The 24,104-nt window shown below is 40.6% G+C and overlaps 1 protein-coding gene across 2 annotated transcripts in view; it reads left to right on the forward strand.

Annotated features, from left to right (window-relative positions):
• Window positions 1-23,858, forward strand: part of LOC129214228 (ubiquinol-cytochrome-c reductase complex assembly factor 1) — a 50,354-nt gene extending 26,496 nt beyond the window's left edge. For both annotated transcript variants that reach the window (XM_054845545.1, XM_054845546.1), the window contains exons 8-10: window positions 18,400-18,477; window positions 19,884-19,997; window positions 22,670-23,858. In XM_054845545.1, the coding sequence (XP_054701520.1) occupies window positions 18,400-18,477; window positions 19,884-19,997; window positions 22,670-22,804 (327 nt within the window). In that variant the 3' untranslated portion in view covers window positions 22,805-23,858. The remainder of the gene's footprint in view (window positions 1-18,399; window positions 18,478-19,883; window positions 19,998-22,669) is intronic.
• The last annotated feature ends 246 nt before the right edge of the window (window positions 23,859-24,104 follow it).

Raw genomic sequence — 24,104 nt, forward strand, 5'->3', positions numbered from 1 at the left:
AAATGCCATCTTGTAGGTTTTTTTGCAGGATTTGAAGCAGCAGCAAACAGCAAAGAGAAGCAAAGCCAGCTGTTTGCTACCTTGCAAGCATGCAGAACTCAAAAAGTGAAGCATGGTGTAAGTTAGACCTGTATAGAGATCTTTATCAATAAACTTTAAGGGGAAAAAAAAGATAGTGCTTACAGTCAGTTCTTTGTAAAGCAAAGCACAGGGTTTCGATTTCTGCAAAGTAAACTATTCCATTGCTCCCCAAAATTCCCCAAAGTGTAAAAAAAAAAAAAAAGAGAGAAAACCACCAGTGTCCTTATGCTTTCATCCAATCTAGAGCCTCAAATGTTAATACATGCATATTATAATGGTATGGTTTCTGTATGATCCAATTGCAAGGAGATCTTAAGTTGTTTGAATGCCATTCGTTCTCTGCCATGGCATGTTAGGCATCTTTTCAGTTTATCCTTGAATTTAAATTTTGCAATCTTTGTTCATAATAATGATCATGCAATGTGATAATGAGCATGCTTAGTTTGCAATAATATGATTCCTATAATATACTTTTGACTGTAACGTAGCGTTAACATAGCTTTTATGTGGCAATAGCTGATGCTTAAATGAAGTATGTACACACTTGAAGGCTTGATCTCAAAAACAGTTACATCTGTGTGTGTATTTAATATAGTTTAGCTGCACAGAGGCCCATTGATTTTAATGAGACTCCTTGTGAGAGAACGTGGACTCTTGAGGTAACAGCTCGCTAGACTATGCACTGAGGGTGTGTAAGAAAGCACAGTGAACTCTCCTAGATTCTAAGCTTGGAAATTAGGACTGTTCTCTTCCCCATAGTGTCTGTGAAAGCATAGGATTTTCATAATCTTTTAGTGATTTTTTTTCTCTTTCATCTTTTAATTATTCCTAATCTTTCAATCATTATTTTTTCAAGATGAATGAACTTTTTAGTCTCTTCTGGTAGTATTTATTGTATGTTAGATGAAAATAATTTATGCATTGATGTTTGAAGAGGTTAGCTGTTCCCTTGCTCCTTATTATTGCTTTCTTTTCCTTCCTCGGTGCTGGTGATCCTAGCTCCATATACCACTTCACCCATGCCCCTGCACAGGCAGTTTCTGTTTCTTCTGTGCTTGTTCACTCTTCTTCACTCACTTTCCCTTCACGTAGATGTACCCTGATTGAACTCTTTCTCATATCTCGGCTTTAGCAATTGCAAGGAGTTTGAAGTGATAAATAAGTAAAGGGCAGTTACCCTGGATGTTAGGTTCTACTTATTAATCTTGATGTATTTATCACTAATGGTTCTTTTAAAATGAAGCTGAGGTAATGACAAAGGGTTTGTGAGCTGGTTGAGGAATATATCTAACAGCCATTTATTTTCAAGTAATTTACTCCTGCAATCAGTATATATTGCACCTCCAAAAGAAGATAATATATGAAGATAAGAAGGTAAGATATGAAGATAAGTAGATCAAAAGAAGATGACATCAGCGTTGATGCTTTCAAATTTCAGAATCTGAGCCTTTCTCAGAAGTAAGTTTAATGAAAAGAAACTTTACTGAATACTTTTAGGGCACTAAAGTATTTAGGACACTGTCATCTGCATAGCTCCTAGGAGGTTAGGAAATTCCATTCCCTGCTTTTTCTCTCATGCAGGGTATCAAAGGTCAATATTTAACTCTGATCGGTACATTCCTGTATTGTGGTATAAGTGACAGAGCACCTGTATGAAATTGCTAGTTGGATGCAATTAGTTTAACTTGTTGACAGGCAAAGCTGCAGTTCTTCAACTCGTTTCCATATCTAGCAACAATTCCAACACGATGCAGAAAATGGATACTATATTCCTGAATTGATATTGATGGTTTATTAAAATATGCCATCTGTTCTTAAATATATAAGTTCATTGGAGCCGAAAGTGATAGAATGTAAGGCATTTTAACTACTAATTTACATCAGCTCCAACTCCAAATGGAGTTTGTATTATTTCAAAACCTGGTTGTTAAAATTGCTGAGATCTAAATCTCAGCTACAAAGTTTTGGGACCTGTTAGCCTGAGCTCCTTCAGCACTCCTGAATGTCGGCAAGAGTCAGAAACCAAAACTTGACACAGCTGTAAAAACACACAGAGAGCCTGTGGCCTCAGCAAATTCTACTGGTGCAGGCATATTTCAGATATAAATTTTACTCTGCTGTCCCTAGTACTAATGAAGTCAAGTTTCTTTTGGTGGGTTTGCAGCCAGGTGTGTCCAGTTCTGTGGCTAACCAGTGCTCTTTACTTAATTTTTCCACTAGTGACATTTCTATCAAACTTTAAAAACAAACAGAAAAATTGGCTTGATGCAATGGCTCAAAGTGTTAATAGTAACATTAGGCTGGGTAAAAGACTTCCTTTTGATCCTACTTTGCCAGAGATCTCCACCTTGTGGCTTGCAGTGAATAGATTTATACTATGCAAACCGGCAGCTGCTTAATCGGTTTGTAAGGGGAATTCAGTCAGTACTAGAAATTGTTGCTGTTTGTCTTCCTAACAGAATTCTTTAGCAACCTGAATATTAACCTTACTGACCTGAGTATTGTGTTTTAGTAACTGTGTGTATATAAAATCAGTTGTTTAAGTGCATTTTAATACCCTCAGATGAAACCGCAGAGTTGATCAGAAGGATTTGTAGATGCTGGAGTTCCCTAGAACAGGATTTCAGCTGATAACTGGGCAATAGATATGAGGTTAAAAAAAACAGATTTCCCCCTCCCCAAAAGCAACCCCAAACAAAAAAAACAAACACCAAAAAAACCCAGCACCCCGTCCCTGCTCCCCTTCTCCTCAAATCCCATGCTAATATTCTCAGCAGAAATGGTATGCTGTCTTACAAAGGTCCATCAGGCTTTATTCAAATTTCTGTACATTGTTGTAGGCTCATTTTAACAGCGTTAGTCTTGTGTGTTGTGGTGGCATTCTGCTTCTGAAATGAATACTTTTTTTCAGTGCAAAATAACAATTAATTTTATAACCATACATGTTCTAAAAGCTGCAAAAGAGATAAGAATAGGAGAGGCTGTCAAGCCCAGTGTGCCATACTTGTTTTAATTTATCTTAATCTCACTTTCCTGTTTTCCCAGCAGACCACTTAGACCCCTGCCCCCTTTTTTTCCAGGAACACATCTAGGTGTCTTTTGAATTCATTTATTGGCTCTGCTGTGCATAGCACAATACAGTCTTTGTTATACCTTTAGCTGGAGCTGTTTATATACAGTGACCCATAATTTGCTCTAAGTTACATTGGTGTACATCTGAAGTAACGTCATCAGAATCAATAATGTGGTTCACATCAGTGTAACTGAGAGCAGAATTTAGCTCTGTGAACTTGAACACTGTTTTCTGTCTTGATACTCTTTTCACAGTTAGACGACTTCAGATGATTAAAAATGCCATTTTACCTTACAGTAGCTACAGAACTTCCTAAACTAGATACAATTCAGTTTAAGTTATTCTTAACGTGGAGAACAAAAAGTCTGACACTTCTAACTAAAGACTCAGAAATCATGGTCAGAGTGAGACAAGTAAGATTCTAGAATGGCTTTAGAAGGTGAGAGAGCAAGGCGTAAAATTGATAGAATTTTAAAATAGAACTTGATCTTTGTAGGAATTTTGCAGTTGATTCATGTACAGTGGGAAGCTGCTGTATTTGAATCATAGAATCCCAGACTGGTTTGGGTGGGAAGGGACCTCACAGCCCATCCAGTGCCACCCCCTGCCATGGGCAGGGACACCCTCCACCAGCCCAGCTTGCCCAAAGCCCCATCCAACCTGGCCTTGAACACTGCCAGGGAGCCAGGGGCAGCCACAGCTTCTCTGGGCAACCTGTGCCAGGGCTCAGCACCCTCACAGGGAAGGATTTCTGCCTCACATCTCATCTCCATCTCCCCTCCTGCAGCTTCAGGCCATTCCCCTTGTCCTGCCACTCCCTGCCCTTGTCACCAGCCCCTCTCCAGCTTTCCTGGAGCCCCTGCAGGGACTGGAAGGGGCTCTAAGGTCTCCCCGGAGCCTTCTCTTCTCCAGGCTGAACAAGCCCAACTCTCTCAGCCTGTCTCCATAGCAGAGGTGCTCCAGCCCTCGGATCATCTCTGTGGCCTCCTCTGGACTCGCTTCAACAGCTCCATGTCCTTCTTGTCTTGGGGACCGCCGAGCTGGACGCAGCACTGCAGGGGGGTCTCAGCAGAGCGGAGCAGAGGGGCAGAATCCCCTCCCTTGACCTGGTCACGCTGCTGGGGATGCAGCCCAGGACACGGGTAACAATACTCAGGGGGTCCTTGTCAAGCTTGTCTAAACTCTGCTGGGAAGTCATGGAGTCAATTTGGGATGCCCAGAACAGGATCTACATTATCATGGGAGAAGAGGGGCAGAAGGAAGTGTGGCAGTGCAGTGGAGGGGGAATTGAGATGGAGGAAGTGTACTGAAGGAAGATGTTACAGAGAAGGTAGTGATTTTGTTTGAGGAAATGTATTGGGATATGAGATAGAGAGGATAGTGTTTAGTACAGCTCAAAAAAAGTTTTTAAAAACTTACACAACTAAAGAAGAAAAGCTTTAGTTTCAAATAGTCTATGTATATTTTGAAATGTATAACTTTACTAGGACATTTTAAGGAGAAAAGTGTTTTGAGTTTTTTAATGACTACTTAGAAAACAAAAAATATATAATCTTACCAGTTTCCAATGTTCCCTTTTAAAAACAAAACAAACAAAAACCCACAGACAAATAAACTCAGACAAACCGTGCCAAAGTACTGAAATACAAAATTGCTGTGTGTGGTTTTTGTGCTTTTTTGTTTAATAGGATGCCAGGCATTTTATGATACATTTTAACCAAACTTAGTGTCTTAAGAACATCACGAAATAGTTCATCAACCCTTGATCCTTTCTCAAAGAGCTCAAAAGTTCACAGCAAGTTTCCAGTATTTTGTCAATTCATGAATGAGTAACAGTATCAGTTACTGTTCCAGAATAAATTCAGTAAATTTGATTCTGGAAATCTTAATAAATATGCAGGAAAATGCACGTGTAAGGAATGTTACCTTGAGAAGATCTTGACCATGATGAGGTCTGGAACAAACAGTATGCATGGTGATGCAAATTTAGTTTTACCAGGTCATGGAGTTTTGAAATAGGGTTGTCTATCTAGTGTTGTTTTTAATGTAGTTCTAGAACCAGCACCCATGGAACTAACACACCTGGCTGGCTGAAATATAGACATGTTTGGGGCATGCCAAGGATGCCTGGTGTTGAAATCAAGGCATAAGATATGCTTGGATTCTTTTCAATTGGCCTGCCCCAGTGTTCTGTAGAGTCTGGCATAAAAAAATCAATTTAAATTTCCCAGATGTGTTGGATCCTATTACTGTAAGGTAGTGTCCTTGGTCTATTTTGTGCCTCTCTCCGGTGCCTGCAAGAAGTACACTGGAAGCTGCTTCATAGCACCTTTTCTAGAAATACCTTTCTCATTATTCCCTATGTTCTGCACCCCTGGGATTCACATGCCAAAATGATTTTACCGTGCAGTGCCTGGAGGTGTTAAGTGCTGCTCCGTGTTCCTCAAACTCTCCAGAACATAGTGTAGTTGCCAAAATTCAAACGTTGAGCAATGAAATTACTGCTCACCACAACTGCGTAATTTTTGTTTGGACAGTATAGAGATGATGGTGGAATAGGAAAATGATTCTTTCAGAACCTGCTGCAGTCTCCAGGCTCAGCAGAACAGGTAGCAGCTATGTTGTCGCTGTTGCCTGGCTCCTGCCCGTGCTTTGTGTGTCACTCACAATCCAGCTTGTGATTTGCCTGCGGTCAGAGCAGGGTTCAGTAACATGTTGTTATGCTACATATATTGGACATGTACATTATCAGCTTCCTGTCCTTTTGGAGTTTGTTCCCGAATTCCTCAACTGAGATCAGGTGGTCTGCTCGGCTAAGCCTTTTGAGACTCTTGGGAGCAAGGTATCTCATGTTGTGGTTGTAATTCTTTTTTAACAACTCTAAGCTGCTGCGGTGAAAATATGAATGCACTTTTATGCTCCTTGGTAAATACAGAAAAATACCAAGACCAGTGTCTCCTCTAAATCAGAGTAATCAAATCATTGATAGGTTCTGTGTTGATCCCAATACATTTTAATCATGTTGTGGCTTGTGCTTTTTGCTGTGGTATCTTCTGCTTCCTCTTCAGGAATGAATAACTTAACTTTTCCTTACGTTTTTGGTGCCTGCCTGTCTTTAAAGACAGTAAGATAAGCATCAGTTAAGGTTCTGATGCGGTGCAGGGGTACTGCAGGGGTTTGAGAGAGACTGCCCGTTCCCTTCTCCTTGCACAATGTCCTTCTGTGTCTCTGGCAGACTCAGCAGCACCCACGTGTTGTGGCTTTGATCAGAACAGTACGTCGCTGCTCTTGGCTCTCCCGGCTCACCAGCTGCCACTTTGCGTAGTGCCTCTACCTGTTCCCTTCCTCCTCGATCAGGAGGCACTAGTTGCATCTACCTGATGGTGTTTGGTAACTGCTGCTGACAAGGAGAGCTTGGTTGGTTTTCTGTACACACCAGCTTCTGCTGAACGCTCCCAAATGCTAATTCTGGCTAAACTAAGGAGTGGTTGAGGTGCTGTATTTTGCACAAATTCTGGACTTGTCTTTACAGGGCACAGATGGCACAAGTGAGGTCTGTTCGGTACTTGGGATCTCTTCTCTAACTTTTATTTTGGGGAGGAATTAGTAACTTTTATTTTATTGCTTTGTTTCACCATGAGTGCAGCTCTATGGACTACAGTGATTGTTTCCAGGAGAGAGAGGGGCATGGTGTGCAAGAGAAATTCTTTTCTCTGTTTTCTCTGTGACAGACAATGCATTTCGGCTAACAGGATCTTCATCAAGCTTATATCTGTACAACTGTGGTAATTAGTCTTGTTCTCTCTCGCTCCAGCTATCCTGCAAGAAGAGCATGCCCCTGTTCTCTGGGTTGCCTTCCTTGCTTGACACTTTGGTTTTGTCAGGTGCCACGAAGGTTTACTTCCCCACTGCTTGCTTTGCTCTGTGGTACACTGACTGTATTACTGTTTTCAGGTATGCCTAATTTTGGCATTTACTTGCAGTACTTAAGGTCTTAATTCATCACATCCATTCTGAGTGGTTTTTTTCCCCTCCTTGTCCTTAGTCATTTTTGTGTTACCCTAATGCCTGAATTCACCGGAGCTTGTATCTGATTCCCTTTTCAGGGCAGGCACTTGTTTTCACATTTCCCCTCTGTCAGTATGCCAAATATTTCTCCCTTCCTACTCCTTACCTCGTAGAGATATTAGTTTATCTCTCTACCTTTTCTTATCTCTCTTGTTAATTCTCTTTGCTTCCTTACAGGACCCCTTTCTGTGTGGCAGACTGGCACCACCACCTCTCTCCCTTCCCTTGTGTTCCTTCACGTTCAACTCATCCTTTTACAACCGCTGGTGCCAGTTGTGCCTGCTCTCCATCCCTAGCATGCTGCTTCACTGATTCAATGGTCAATCCTGTCTTTATTCAACGTGCTTATCCAGGAACCTCCTGTAGCAAAGGTGCACAATGGAAGCTCAGGATCTGTCCTCTCATCTGCTTGCTTCAAACCCACCCTTGCATCTTGAAGCTTCTTCATGACTTTACTTCTCTCAACTCCAGATCTTTCCTTTCTTCTTAAATTCCTTTATTTCTTTATCTGAACCCTTGATTTCCCATCCTAAATCCCATATTTGCCATCGTTGGCACTTTCCTTCTCTGCTGTCCTCATGCCTCATCTTTTATTCTCTCTGACCTAAACATCACTCATACATGTTCTGAAAACTGCTGCAAGGATCATCTCTCTGGCTTGATGCTCATTACGGTGTTACATCTCCTGACTGTGTCTACTAGCGGGGTTTTTTTTGCTTCAGTAGCCTGTAGCGTGACCTGGGGGATTGAGTTGGCCATCTGCTACTGCTGGCAGTCTGGAACAGCTTCTCCTGCAAGCAGCTCTGTGCCACTTGAATTGTCAAACTCCTTCAAAGGCCAGTCTTAAATTCTGCTGCAGACACAGCAGTCTTCACATTTACAATGCACGTACTACAGCGTCCTGTATCCTGGCTATGTAAGTGGGTTGCAAGTTGTCGTGGTTTAGGCCCAGCCGGTAGCTGGGTGCCACGCGGCCGCTCACTCACCCCTCCCCCAGCGGGATGGGAGAGGAGAAGTCTAACGAAAGGCTTGGGTCGAGATAAGGACAGGGAGAGATCACTCACTAATTACCGTCACGAGCAAAACAGACTGAATGTAGAGAGGAGATTCATCTAATTTATTACTAGGCAAAACAGAGTAGAGCAATGAGAAAATACAATCAACTCTTAAAACACCTCCCCCCACCCCTCCCATCTTCTCGGGCTCAACTTCACTCCTGGCTTCAACCTCCTCCCCCCTCAGCGGCACAAGGGGGCAGGGAATGGGGGTTGCGGTCAGTTCAGCACACATTGTCTCTGCCACTTCTTTGTCCTCAGGGGGAGGACTCCTCTCAACATTCCCCTGCTCCAGCATGGAGTCTCTCCCACGGGCTACAGTCCTTCACGAACTGCTCCAGCGTAGTCTTCCCACAGGGTGCAGACCTTCAGCAGCAGACTGCTCCAGCGTGGGGTCTCTCCCACAGGGTCACAAGTCCTGCCAGCAAACCTGCCCTGGCGTGGGCTCCTCTCTCCACGGGTCTACCGGTCCGGCCCAGACTTGCTCCAGCGTGGGCTTCCCACGGGCCACAGCCTCCTTCAGGTGCCTCCACCTGCTCCAGCGTGGGGTCCTCCACGGGCTGCAGGTGGAATCTCTACACCCCCTCATCCTTCCTCCATGGGCTGCAGGGGGACAGCCTGCTTCACCATGGTCTTCACCACGGGCTGCAGGGGGATCTTTGCTCTGGTGCCTGGAGTGCCTCCTCCCCCTCCTTCCTCACTGACCTTGGTGTCTGCAGAGTTTCTTACATCTTCTCACTCCTCTCTCCGGTTGCAAAAGCTTCCTTTAACCCTTTTGTTTTCCTTCTTAACTATGTTATCACAGAGGCGCTGATTGGCTCGGCCTTGGCCAGCGGCGGGTCCATCTTGGAGCCGGCTGGCATTGGCTCTATCAGACACAGGGGAAGCTTCTAGCAGCTTCTCACAGAAGCCACCCCTGTAGCCCCTCCCGCTACCAAAACCTTGCCACACAAACCCAACACACAAGCGTTTGTGGTTTTGTTACAACACTGTTTATTTTGTTACTTCATTTTCTGTCTTCTCTGGCCCATTTTATCCATTTATAAAACTGGCAGCTCTGTAAAGCCCTTATTTTTGACTGCTTTTACTAACAACTCCCACAATAGAATAAATTATAATCATCAGGAAGTGCAAATGCAATACATTCAATAATTCCAACGCTCGCTTTCCAGCTTGCTTGCTTCTTTGATTTCTTTTACTACTTTAGTATAAACACCGGCATATGATACTTTTGTACACATCTAGGCAAACTGATGTGTTTTTCTGTTTTCCATTCTGGTTTGGGAATCTCAATAGATTCTTTTTATTCCCTTGTCTGTCCTCAGTTGTTGTGTCTTCCTCTTCTGTTTCTGGTCATACACAGCACTTGCTGTATCTCTATTGATATTAACTAATTAGTTATCATTACACATCTGTAAGAACTTGAATGTCGTTGTTTTCATATTCAAAGGGCAGAAAATCATGCAAAAGGTTAAAAGATTTGACCAAAATACCACTGTATCTGATCTTAAAGATCTCTATTTGTTGCTGGCAAAACACACATCTTGTTGATTTTCAAGTTGATCAGATGGCCGCTGGGCACAAGAGTGACTGTGCGTAAAAAGGGAGATTCAGCCGGTGGTATGGATGTCGTGGTTGGAAGATGGGGTCAATGGAGTCTTGGTATATGTGAAATGAGCAACACTGATGTGAATTGGTTTTCAGATGGCTTGGACGTGGATTCCAGAACTCCAAATATATTTGGTAGGTAACAGAAGGCTGGCAGCCTTGTGAATGACCAGTGATTTTAGGGGGGTGTCACCTGAACTTAGATAGCACGAACAAGACAAATGACTGAAAGTGCTAGCAATTCTTTCTGTTTGTCAACATTTTTTTAAAAGTGAGGAAATGGCAGAGACCCTGTGATTGATGGAAGTCCGTGGCTAAAGCCCCAGGGGACAGAGCTATGTACTGAGGGCCTTGAAAATAATGTCTCATTGAGAGCATCCTAAATTTGCCCTTTCGTATTTCCTGTTTTATTATGTACTTGCAAGAGGGAAGATGGCCAATGTATCGGTTTAATCTGTGTTATTCAGGAAACAGTGTGTAGGCAAATTTTTGGCTTCTTAGAATTCTTGCCCATGCTTTTAGGATCTTCTGGAAGTTTATTTATTCACAGCAGCATCAAGTCTGAATGAAATACAGAAGTAAGATGGAAAACTCACAGTATCTTACCATGCAGCTTTTTCATGGTTTGCTTTCCTCCTTTGCCTTTTACTCGAGGGCAGAACTAGGGTAGAGAAATAATTTTTGTTCGCTTCTGAAAGGTTACGGTAATAAAGAAACTCTTGTTAACATCAGAGTATATGGCAGGCAGGAGTTTTCACAGTCTGGCATTGTTTATTTTACCAGCAATTTGGAACCTTCTGCACTCTTAAAATATTGGCAAGAAAATATTTAACTGTTAACTGTTCTGTGGCATGCGTGTGTTTGAAGCCCTGGGGAGGAGGAGTGCTTGGGGAAATCGGGTTTTTCTCAGCTTATGATTGAAACCAGAAGGTGCAGAATATTGGTAGAAGGTGAAAGCAATGTAACTTCAAATTAGAATTTTACCCAAATGTGGAACTGATGGGAGAATGTCAAACAGGTCACGTAGGAACGGGGCTGTGCTAGGAAGTAGTGGGAAGTCTGATGGAGCAAATACAAATAAGCCGGTCTGCTAGGCACTACAAAAATGAAAGTGAGATAGTAAGGATTTGCATTTGTCCTGGTTTCAATCACTGGATAAAGGTTGTAGCAGTGCTAGGTGCTAAGATTAGGCTTGTTAATTGCTTACTAATTGTATGGGGGTCTAGCAATTGTCACTCCATTTTTGAAATGAAATAAACTTATTTTCTTGTGGAGAGTTGTTTAGGAGAGGAGATGTGGCTCACTTTTTTAGAGGAGATGGGTGACTTGCTGTTCCTATCCAACAGAAACTTGTTTTGGTCCCAAATTCTTGGAGAAAGAGTGGTGGTGGTGGTGGTGGTGGTGGTTGTTGTTGTTGTTATTATTGCCCTAGGGGAGGATGATGTGTTTGGTATGAGCAGGATCATTCTTGCTCTAAAAAATAAAATGTAGCCTCTTCCCATGAGATTGCTAAAAGCTATGGTAAAGGTAGCAATTTTTTTTAATTGCACTAGCGTATTTCAGGTGAAATTCCTATCAAGTCAGCAAAGTGACCTGATGACTGGTATGCAGGATCGTCTAACCAGCTGTGGCTGTCCAGCTGCAAGTCAGGGCAGGAAGAGGTACACAGACAGAAGAGATACCAGTCCATACCTGCAACGAGCAGCAAAAAAATGAACAAAACTGAACATCCTCAGAAACTGTTCTTCTAATGTCAGATGAAGATCCAGTGTACTATTTCTAGCAATGACCGGAGGTATTTGGGAAAAAGTTTAAGAAACAGAAGTGTGTATCAGTATTTCTTCTGGTATATTCTCTTGGCATTAACTAAAGAGTAACATGAGAGTTGCATGGGGCCCATCATATTTAGTATCTACTAACAGAAATCCTCTATGAATGTACAGTCTCTTTTTTACCCCTCTCGTATTTTTTGCTCTTTAATGTCCTGTGGCAATGACTTCAGCCACTTAATTGTGTTACGTGAGAAAGTACTTTTCTTTTTAAAGTATTATTTGGTCATTTCAGCAGCTTCTTCTATAAATCTTTTATGAGAAGCAGTGAACAGTAATTCCTTGTTTACCTGCTCGATACCACTCATGATTTTACCTCTCCATTATCTTCCTCCTCGTTTCTTCCTGAATATAACTAGTGTTTCCTCATACGTCTCATCACCTTGGTCTTTTCTGTGTGGTTTCTATTTCTTTTAGATCTATTCTGAGATGAAAAGGTAATAAATATGTGCAGCATTTCATATGTGGGCGCACTATGGATTTATGGCAGAACAGGGTTTCTCTTGTTCTATATTCCTTTCATAATGATTCCTAACATTTATTTGTCTTTTTCTTCACTATTGAATTGTTGAACTGAAACTTTTTTGAGATTTCTCCACCAAATCTCTTTAATTTCAATTTCTGGAATTGTAGCTGCTAAACGGGTGCACATAGCTATATAAATTTTATTACTTTTTTAACACACCTACTACTAGTACCTTTATCAGCACTGAATATTACTGCTCATAATTATCTGTGATTGTTATTTTCATTTATTATTCTATTTTCTACTATTCTGTACTTACCTGGTTCTACTGAAATACTTTTTAAAACGGATGCCACCTTCCGTGACTCGACAGCCCTATTAAATGTTCTCTAATACATTTCATTTAGTTTAGCACTTTCTGATCCCAGGGATTTTGTTGCTCTTGACTTTTATTAAGTTATCTGAAGTCTTTTTCTATGGGCAGATCATATCACATGGAGTATGATGGACTCTCAGAATTCTGAGTGCCGTGAGAAGGCAATGGAGCAATGTGTATTCATTGTCTCATCCAGCAACCTGGGCCACCAGATGAAAGTAGCGGGAGCCAGTTTCAGAAGAAACAAACAGGAGGTGATGGTTCTCATCACGGATAGTAGACTTGGATATTTCTTGCTGAAGCGTATTGTGGATGCAGAAAGTTTACTGGACAAGTTGCATGGCGTAGAGACCTTTTGAAGGGTACTATAGAAACAAGTATCAAGGGTTGAGAATTGTCCTGAGGTGAAAATGGTTGGGAGAATACTTGGAGGAAGCGTATATCAACTTACAGTCTTATTACTTAATGTATCTGGCTACTGTTGAAGGTAAGATACCATGTTCTTAGGTGGACCTTGGTCTGATCCAGCACGGTATGTCTTGTGCGTGACTCTGAGATTTGTATCAGTAAAGAGATTGAGTTTTACAGATCTCTGTAAGTGCTCATGGTGAATATCTACCTTTATTTATTTACCTTTACTGCTGCCTTCTCCAAGTGCATCTTTTAAACTTGGTTACGTAACTTCCTTTCAGTTTATCAGACTGACTTCTTGATTCTGGTGTGTTCAGAAACGTGTTTGTGATCAGTTTTAGGCTTCTAGCAACTAGTTTGTCAAAAGAGGCATTACAGGAAAAAACCCTGTGCAACTGCTCCCCCTTACAGAGCATCAGCACAACTGGACAGAGAGAACAGTGATTTGACCTCTTTTCCCTGATCTTTCTCTTGAGAGGTTGTCAGTGAGCTCTGCCAGCCACATACGACAGATGAAAAGGAATTTGGAATAAGCCCCCATATATTTAATACCATTAGGATTGTACTGCGATCTGCTCTGCATCTTTAACTGTTACAGTGGCAGAGTTTCCAAATTAATAGACTGCAAGATAGAAACACACCTCATTTTCTTGATACTAGACAGCTTGGGGTGACCATCTGTTTTTGCTGAAATATGTAGATAATTTTATATAACTTGCTTTTCTATGTCTGCTTGAAATAAATTTCCTCTAAGGACTGTTATTGATGATTATGCAATCGTTATGAAGGTAGCAGAGCATGCAAAAGTCTTTTTTGCCATTAACATGTTGTTTTTATGGATTGAAGATTTTGGCAGGAACTGGTTCTGATACAATCTAACATTTAGGTTTTGTCTAGGTTAATACAATATTGAAGTAGGTTGTCACCGAACATTGAAGAAGGCTTTAAAGACTGTTGTCTGAAGTTAATTATCTACCGAGGTGCATTACAAAATTACTTACTTTTAATTAGAAAATTAGAGAATTTATCAGGAAAAGTTAATATTTTAAAGTATATGGGGACTCATAGCTGTAGCTAATTACAAGCCAGCAAGCTTGTCTGCAGACAAAGTAACAGAGTGGTTAATAAAAGACTCAAAAAATGAAGATTGGAAAAATAATTTCTGCAGTATCTTTGTCATTTCACAACATGTGAGATTGCCTGAAGGAACTGGCCTTTTTGGCCCCTTGCTACAGAGATATTTTTGATGTGTTTTATTAATTTAATCTTTTTGAACCTAGCTACAGTCTCAGTCATTTTCAAAATTACTGTCCTACAAGTAATAGTTACGTTATTGGAGGAAATAAAAGGGCTGTATGCAAGTTTTCTCATTTAATGTCATATGCCTTTATTAAAAGGGCAGCAAACACTTTAAAAGCCCATATGTGGTTATATATTATTTATAACTATATTGTGTAAGTTATTCTTTCCAAATGCAAGTTGAGAGAAGGTGAATAAAAAAGCCTAAATGTTTGAGGAGTGACACTTTTTTATCAAGAAAGATTTGTCCTGTATCTCTTTCAGGAACTTCTGCAGATATTGAACGCTCCAGTAATCAAAGTGTCAGTAGGAGTCGATCGATGTTTACGGCAGCGTGGCTAACAGAATTCCCCAGAGTAGACTCAGACGTAACAACAAAAGTGTACTCATACCTGTGTAACTTGTTTTGCACAAGAGATGGATTAATTTTTACTGTATCAGCATAAAACACTACTTGGCTATTACAACTTTGATGGCTCGAGGAGTATGCTGATGATGTAGTATATTAGTGCACCTAGTGTAAACATTACCTTAAAGAGCCTAATCTTAGTTTGAAAAAATGACTATACTGACACATCTACTGTGTACAGGTACAGGAGCAAATACATTGTACAGAAGAGGCTTTTTATTCTAGCAGGAACGGTATAATGAAAATGAGGGGTTGGAAGCTTAAGCCAGAAAATTCAAATCTGAAATGAGATACACATGTTCAGCTGTGAGGGTGATATGCTTTAGCCAAACACAACTTACTGAGCTTAGTACAGAGGGAACTCAGTGAAATGTAATGGTCTGTGATATGCAGAGGGTCAGGTTCTATGATCTAATCATTTCTTCTGGCTGAAATCTCTTAATAAAAAAAATCTAGTTCAACCATAACTTATGGCCGAAAGAGAGGAATTGCTGCATGAAATTCAATGACTAGCGCTTGTACAAGGTGCCATTAGAAGTGTCCCTTCTGGCTTTATAGTCCATGGATGGATTAATGTGTTAAAGTAGCTTAAGGGTGCAACACATGCTGGCAAAAGCCGTTACAGAAAGAAACTCCTGTTAAAGTGCTTTCAAATAGTGTAGCCTGTGGACATCCCAGCTATGTCTACATCACATTTAGTGAGGTCTGACAGGAACACGTTTGATGATCCAGTGTCCCTGCTCTGCAGGGATGAGCTTTCCCTTGCCCTGGTTCTAGGCTGATTGTGGGCTGAATGCCTCTTAGCAGGTAGAGCGCATCAGAGCACATTTTCCAGGTGCATGCTGAGGCTTCTCTGCAGTGTAAAACAAAGCATGGTAAGTGGGGACGAGGAGGAGATTCATTACAAAAGAATGCTCTCAATTCAACAAAAGACATTAACATGGACTAATCCTATAGTAGCTTTCACTTTAAAAACTGTGTCCATACATCCGGTATTTTCATATGTGTCCAGCACATACAATAAAGCAGTGTGCTCTTACTTTCCTAGAAACGTTGTTAGAATACAAAACATTAACTGAGACTTGATATCGTAAATTGTCTGATACAGCAATAAGCCTCACCAGTTGGCTCTTAAATGATGCATATTGAACTCGTTGAGGCTGAAGATGAGTTTCTTACTGCAATATAATATGAAAATGCAGTAGTCATATGCTGGAGTCGTCTTGCAGGCAGAATGTGGCATCGTGGAGTCTTTCAGTGAAAAGTTGTGACCTAGTAGGAAGATGCATTAGCTGTGCATTTCCTTTTTTTTAAAGGTCTTGTAAATGTGAGAGATGTATCAAAAATGTATTCCTTGTTTTGAACTAAGATAGTTCTGTGTGTCAATTTAGGCGATGGTATATAAATTTAGTCTGGTGACAGCTCTGCAATGGGTTGTTCCAAAGAAGGCAAAGGGGCTAAGTCCCTAGAAGAGCTCCAGATGTTACTGATTTTTTTTTCTTGTTATTAGCAATTACTCACTTGGAATTGTCTAGCAGTTTTTCTTCTTAATAACAAACTGGGGAAGAGTCAGCAGAATCATGACCAACTAGATCATGAGACTTGCCAGTGGTAAGAACATGTACAAGCTTAAAAAGAGGAAGTGTTTCCAACAAATGTTGATTTGGATTTATTCATTTTTCTTGTTTTATAAAGAAGGATTTTTTCCTGCAATGTTTGTACTTAACGAATGCCAGTTTTATTCTTCAGAAAGTGCAATATTCCTTTAAATGGAATTTTACTGCCTAAGATACCGCTTCATCCCCAAAGTCATATTTTATATTTTAACCTGTTTGTCTTTTAAGATGTATTTATTGCTGTGCTTGTTTAACTTGGTTATCTCCTTCGCCAATCTATTTCTTGCTAACTTAAAGCTGCTGCTCTTTGTTTTTAGTATAGAAAGCTGCTTCCCTAGGGATGTATAGTCCAGGACTTGTCTCTGTAATGGGACTATTTGTTTTCTTTGCCCCTTGCAGTTGCCTGCTGTAACATTTGTAGTATGTGTTAAGTAATCCTTGAGGTAACATTTTTATTATGTCATAAAAAGTGCGTGGCAAATATATAATAACTCATGGAATTTGTTTGTTTAAAATGGAAGGATAATTTATTGAGTGTGTTACATGAGACCTGCTCCCCCTTATTAGAGCTGTAGAAGTGCAGCTTATTTAGAAGTATGTTCTATTGAGAAAAACCACGATCTCTGACATGCATAGAAAATTTGAGCATGGTTGGGTAGAAATGACATCATAGTTTATGTACTCAATAAAAATTTAATTAAGTCATTACAGAAGTTGCAGTCATCATTTAACCCTCTGATTTCTTATGTTTAGTTCTTTTTTTTAAACACTCAGTAATAACCAGTCTCCAAATCTTGATAGCCTATAAAATATCTGCATGAATTTTAATAGTTTATATTAATGGAAAAATATGAGTAACTGACATAAAAGGAATTTTCCTTGTGTTTGCACTATATGCATTTCTATAAAAATCAACAGATGAAAAAAGATAGTGGTTTAATGGAAGACTATTTGAATTGGAGATTTGCTAGCGTGGCAAAAAAAAAATTCATGTTTTGATAGAAAAGCTGTTGCATAATTACTGAGATGAGTACTCTTAAGGATACTAAGAAAGTATTTAGGACGTGTGGTTGATGCTGTCATAAGAAATGCTTAGTATCTCTCAGGAGAGTCAATACAAAGAAGAAGCTTTACCAGTTGCAGTGTAGCTTAGCTCTCAGGAGAGGGACTGTTTATTAGCTCATTTTGTTGATAGAAGTAAAAAATACAGGCAAAAGGAATAGACAGTTTGTGTGAGGGAGATGCATGCAAGCTATTTCAGCCGTCACTCTGGACCTAGCAGTTGATCTCTTTTTTGTTCCATCTTAAGCTCACATGGGGTCAGTTCTGCAAGCCAATGGATGGCTTAGTCCAAACCAGCAAATATTTAAGCAGTGGTTAAATTTAGTTAAAAGTCAGTGTGGAACTTGGACTGAGTCGCACTTACAGCATAGGGGGAAGTAGCTGGATCACAAACTCTGAAAGAAATTTAGTCATAGTCAAAAACTAGTAAGTCTAAACTTCTAGCGAGATGCTGTAGAAACAAAATTCATGTGATTCCTGAACAACAAAGTCAATATTGACAACTAAGTAGTAGTGGTAGGGATGGTGCCTCTATCTTTAGCGTTACAGTACTTTTACCATAATAGCACATCCAGCTCTGGAGTCCATGCTTTGGAAGAAAAAGTTGCAAAACCTCCGAGTTTCTAAAAGCCCTGTGTGAACAAGTCAAGGTCTGGAAAACCTGCTTCATAGTTAAAATACAAAGAAGTCTTCATTATCTTAGCCTATGCTGCCACTGAAAGGACAGCCTGGCCTTCACTTTCCCCAGCTGCGGTTTTTTTTCTCTGCTCATATAGCTGTACGTCAGCTGTTGGCTGAGGATTTTTCTGCCATTCATATATTCTGAGTAACACTGACTTTCCTTTGTGTACAGAATTAGCGGAGCTGTGTTGCACGTTGTTCTAAAAATGTTTGACTGCGCTGACATCATTACTTCCAGCCAGGTCCGAACCGATGCGGGCCAAGGCACAATTTCACTCTGAGTAGCCAAAGAAGAAACAGATAGTATTTTTCTCATCACCTCCTCTTTAGAGCCTACACAGATGGTTTTCTGGTTTATTTTTCAGATTAATTCCGTTGTTCTAAAGGAAGATATGAGAAGTATGGTAGAAAATTTCTATGCAGCTCTCTTTGGATATGATGAGGTAAGAAGGGTGTTTTTGGAGAATGTGCGAGAACAAATAGACCATCTGATTCATGAACACAGAATACTCCAGATGAATGATGCATTTGCCGTACATATGTTTGGAGAAATCTTATATTATGGAAGCAGATTTGTTATTTGTCACAATCATCTTATGAGCTTGAATTAAAGTGCTTTTAAGAAAAAAGAAAGTACACAGCATATTGATCTAACTGTGGGACATGGAAGGAGGGATGTTCTTTGTACTGCTTCACTGTCACTGCTTGACCATCAATAAATCATTTCCTCTGTCTGACTCCCATTGTACTCATCTATACTTTGAAAGCAAAGAGAGTATCTATAGGGAGTCTATGTGAGAAGGTATTTATAGGAACTACCTAACAATACGGGGAGGTGAAAGCACTGCTGTGCACAAGTGTCTGCAGGACTTTCAAGAAGAAAATACAATTACATCATCTCGTTTAGTAGGGGTTTTTTTTGGTCTCGTGGGTGTTGCTCTTCAGATGCTCTTCTTATTCACATGTTGATATTATTTTGCACGGTGATTTGCATTATTAATATCTTGTAAATGTAAACTTCATAGAGTTGTGGACAGTGTTATGCATGCAAGTCTTTAGTTTCAAGTATAGCCAGGATGTGTCTGCCTCTGTCGTCTTTTCCTTTTCTCTTTTTGCTGGAAATAAAAGATCTAGTTAAAAATAAATGTTGACCTTTTTTATTTTTAACTGAATATTTTAAAGTCCTCTCTTGCCTTTGGCAAATGTGTCAACAGAAGACAGGAGTTATGAGACTATGGCGATAACTCCACATAGTCTAAAAAGACAATAAAAGTGAGAGAGAATTTAGACAAAAAGCACTTATGGATATGATTCTTGTATAAGCCAAATTTAATATTAGATTTAACTGGAAAAATCTGGATAGTTCTTGATGATGAGTTCTCTCTTTCTCATTTAGAATGAAAAATAAAAAAGCAAAGCAAAATAGCAAAGTCCTGACTACGTTTCAGCAACATTGTATTAAATATCCTTTTTCTTTTCCAAGTGTCATGCGCTTCACACAACTCTGTGAGGTGGTGCTGCCTTCTCTGTAAGGCCAACATTTTTATGGTGAAGATTTCATAACATAGAAATGCAATTATCAGCTTCTACATTAGGAATACTCTGACCCTTCCCCCCCCCCCCCCAAATTAACTTGCCAGAATATTTGTTACAGGCTGTTTGTAAATTAATGTAAGGCCAGAGTTGTTTTTCCATTCTGGGAAAGATTGATGTTTCATACGTACAGTCCATAGCAGCTGTAGGCTTTGAGACAGCTAATATTGTCACTTGCCAAGTAGAGTAATGTGGTTGTCGTGTGTTCAGACCCTCTTCACGTGCAGTTTTTAATCCCCCTCTGTACTTCCTTTAGGGAATCTTGTCTGATGATCATGTTCTGGCAGCAGCTCTTTGGAGAAACCTTTTTAACAGGAACTGTGAGGACCCTCGGCATCTGGAGCTACTCGTAGAATACGTGCGCAAACAGGTACGCTACAGCTCATAGTGCAACTTCTCTTGCTTAGAATATTAAATATTTCTTTTTATTGCTTGCATACTGTGTAGCTCAGTTCTCCTCATAAATATAACTGATTTTTATGTTCAGTGATATTTTTTAAGGAGAAAAAGGTAAAAATATAAAAGCTGGCTGATATTTATTGCAGTTGGATGAAGAAAAATAGCTGCAGAGAAATTCACGGAATATTGAAAGCAATCCTGCTCATCTTTTTCTGGACCTGTGCTATGGAGAGGCTTGACAAAATGTGTCAGAAATGGGCTGCAATTTGTTGTAGAATTATAATTGATTTTGCGGAGTTGGGATCCTGTTCATAATTAAATAGCACACAGAGCTTGGAAGTCTACTGATGGATCTTTGTGGGAAAGAAGTAAAAGGGCTTGTTTTCCAGAATTATTTCTGTTTCTTTCGGTTACTACGTGGAGGAAACAATATTAAGTAGTGTTTGTCCTCTCAACCCTTAGGAGGTTTGTGAACCAGTTTTCTAGGATATGGTCCAGGTGGGTGCCAAAGACAGAAAAGAGGTGAGGGAGGTTCTGGAGGAAGAGCGTAGGCTGTTGGACAGGGAATTGAAGACCAGAACCTCCGCACCAGCATTCTCTGTACTATTTCCAATACTATATTCGGGACCAGGTAGAGATTTGGAGAGACAGTATGTCAGCATGTGTCTGAGAAACTGGTGTGGGAAGTAAAGGGCTAAACTTCATAAGGGATTGAGGACGATTTTGGAATGCTGGAGGGCTGCTCAGGAGGGACAGACTTGATTTAGTGCTTAAGGTTGTTATGCTTAACATCAGTGAGGCTGTAGAAAAGTTTAAAACTGCAGATTGGCAGGGAGCAAACACATAGAAAGGTGTGTAATTTGGGACAATTTGCTGACAAGTAGAGAATTTGTTGCACTTCTGTGTATTCAAGGGAAGGATAGGGCAGAAGCTATTAGCAGTTGAATAGGAAACAGTGATCACACAGGTAAATGTGGCACCTTGGGGAAGGATCAGTGATCTTCTGTGAAGACAGGTCATTCCTGTAGGCAGCTCTAATGAGGTGCACTTGAGAAAAACAGTCCCAGCTTTACATATATTCTGATGAGCTCTAAACTGTCTGTTACCACACAGGAATGAATCCTTGAGATTATAATTGTATTATCAAAATGTCAGCTCAGCACTCTGTAGTGTTTGAAAAAAGTAAAACAAAAGCTCAGAACTAAGGAAGGAATAGTGTTGCCATGCTGCTTTTTAAATCCATGGTACCATTGTGATCTTGAATAATGTGAATGGTTTGGGTTTCGGCCATCAAAACCAGATAAAAACTGAACTGAAGAAGGCTCAGAGAAGAGCAGTAAGGATGACATGAAACAGCTTCTTTATTAGCAATGAGTAGGATCCCCTTCCTGAAAAACATATGAAAGGTGAGCAAGGAAAGGCTGTTGGCTGATGCAAGGACATGGGGGCATAACGTTGCCACATGTTGTTTGGGATGCTACAGTTGCATGTGGGTTCCAAAGCCACTGGCAAGGTTTGTGGAAGAGAAGTCTGTCCAGGGCTATTAAATCTACAACAACCACTTCAGGCTCAAAATCCCCAAATTAACAAATTTTGAGAGGGAGGGAAAATAAACAAGGAAAATAACATATGCATGCATTGTACTTAACTTCTCCTGGGGGTTCTGCTGTTGATGGCTGTCAGAAACAGGATATTGTGCTTAGATGGCTCTTTGGTCTGACCCTCCATGGCCTTTGGTGTAGTCTTTCCTCTGTTGAGAAACTCCTTGCCTAATTATCTTTTGTTTCCAGTAAGCATTGTGTATGAGGTCTTTCCCACATTTTCTTGCTGATTCTGTCTTTAACAGTGGCTATTAGTGGATGCCAGAGAAGAATATAGTAATAGGGCAAGCATGTGTACTATTTCCCTGGTCAACTCTCCTAGCAATCTGCTGTTCACAGACTTCCTGAGCCAGAGGTTATGGTTTTGTCTTTTACTGACCCTTGATGGGCTTTTTTCTTCCCTCTCCCTGTCCCCTCTCCCCTCTGTGTTTACAGTGTCCTGCAAGTTAACCCAATGTTGTGTGACAAGAGATTTTTTTGTTTTGCTTACATTGCACCTTCAAATTTCATTTGATCCCAAGTATTTCTTGTATTGCGAGAACGAGTGTTCATTCCACGTTCATCTCCTCCAGCTCATGTGCTTTTATATTATAAATCTCAGTGTTCCCTGCTGGTCAGGCTTTTTTTATATAGTGAAAAGTCTTGGTCTATGCGAAACCACTTCTATGAGAGCACTGCATGTAGATGATGGTACTAGCAGTGTGTCATCTTAATTAACTGCCAGGAAGATAAAATGACTCATGGTAGCTTTGCGTTGCTCTTCTTTGTCCTGGTGCCAAACTTTCAGAGGAAGCATTAGGTAAGGCATTAGTAGAAGACCTTACGCAGTTAACTTCAGTGGATCTGCAGGCACTTATCTCCTAGCCTTTCCACGATGCTTAAAAAGTTGTAAATTATCTTTTTAGGTCTACCTCACACAAATGGCAAAATATGCTAGAATATCCCTGTTCTGCTTTTCTTCTGGGAAGCACTGTGTTTGTGTAGCTCTTGAGGAACTTGAATGGGTGATGGGACTCCTTGCACTAATGTCCTCTCCTTGCAGGTGCAGCACCTGGACGCGCTGAGTGGGGAGGACCTGCTGCTGACAGGCGAGGTGAGCTGGCGGCCGCTCGTGGAGAGCAACGCCCGCAGCATCCTCAAACCCCTTTCCCCTGTTTACAATGACGAAGGACTCTGAGGATGCTGGCGCCTGATGTTTCTATCAGTTTGTCAGATCAGCTTGGGAAGCATGCCTGAAATGGAACTGGGCTGAGGCTGTGGGGTCAGGAAGGAAAATCTGCTGTTGAAAAGAAAATACTTAATTAGATATCCTATCCATGGTGACTCAGTAGCAAATTGGACAGCCGTACTCTTCTAAATATTCACCTGCAAATAAATGCTAGTTGGTTTGAGAACCTCTGTCCTTTTTATGGCACTGAGTGATCTTTGCTGACAAATTGAAAGACCTGCCTTCTGTCTTTAGGAAACCAGATATTTTGCCATGACTTAACGTTATCTCAAGAAGACATTTCTGTCCTTTGCCTCTTTTGGAGAGCTGCTACATAGAAACCCAACGGTCTTCCTCTGCTCACTGAATGGTTGTGAATGCAAATCTGAGCTTTGCATATTAGATGTCAATGTATTTTAAAAGTCTGATATCAAGATGGAACGGTCCGGTTTCGCTTTAGTGGAGTTACGAATTGCTTTAACAGATTCTGAAGGGTTTTCTGTGAAAATCCTTTTTTAGGATCTCTCTGCTCTGTTGCACAAGGATAGGAGGATGCATAATGCACAGTCCCCAGTAACCCTCTGTGACTCTCGCCATCTTAATGAGAATAAAGTCCAAAACGTGGCTGGGCTGTCACTAAAAGCTGCCTCAGAGTTCTTGATATTTCAGTCTGCCTTGCTGATATTTCCATATTCTTTTTAGAGTTGTGGTCTAAGAATTTCTTTATGAAAAGAACATCCCCATTTCTGTCCATGGCTCTTAGCGAGACAGGACTGTGCTATCCACCATCCCCTAAAGCAGTGGTCCAGAGCTTTTTAACGAGACCTGTCAACCCCAGTGAAAACTTTATATGGCTGCGCAGGCAAATTACGCCAACATAGTAATTACGGGAGCAAGAGCTCCGCTGATTAAATCAGCAGAGGCTGAGGTGAACTGCGTAGGTGGATGTTTCACCAGGCTAAACAGTTTTCATTTCTTTCCTGTCTAAAATCCTAGTCAATAATAAATGTCAGTCTGGGTAAAATTGATGTGTATGTGTTTTCTGTGCCATGTGCGCATTTGATAAGAGTGAACCCTATAATATCAAGAGTTATTCCTAATAAAACTATTAAACAGAAGTCAAAGGTGATAATCCTTAATTTGTGAATCCTTAATCTGGTGAAAGTGTGACTGTGCCTGGCTGTGACTGTTCTTCCTTCTGAAGTTGCTTGCTTCATATTGTGGGTTTTGGGCAATATTTGACATCCCTTCTCTGTGTAAAGAGCAGTGG

The sequence above is a fragment of the Grus americana genome, chromosome 17, assembly GCF_028858705.1.
Source record: "Grus americana isolate bGruAme1 chromosome 17, bGruAme1.mat, whole genome shotgun sequence".
NCBI classification, from domain to species: Eukaryota; Metazoa; Chordata; class Aves; order Gruiformes; family Gruidae; genus Grus; species Grus americana.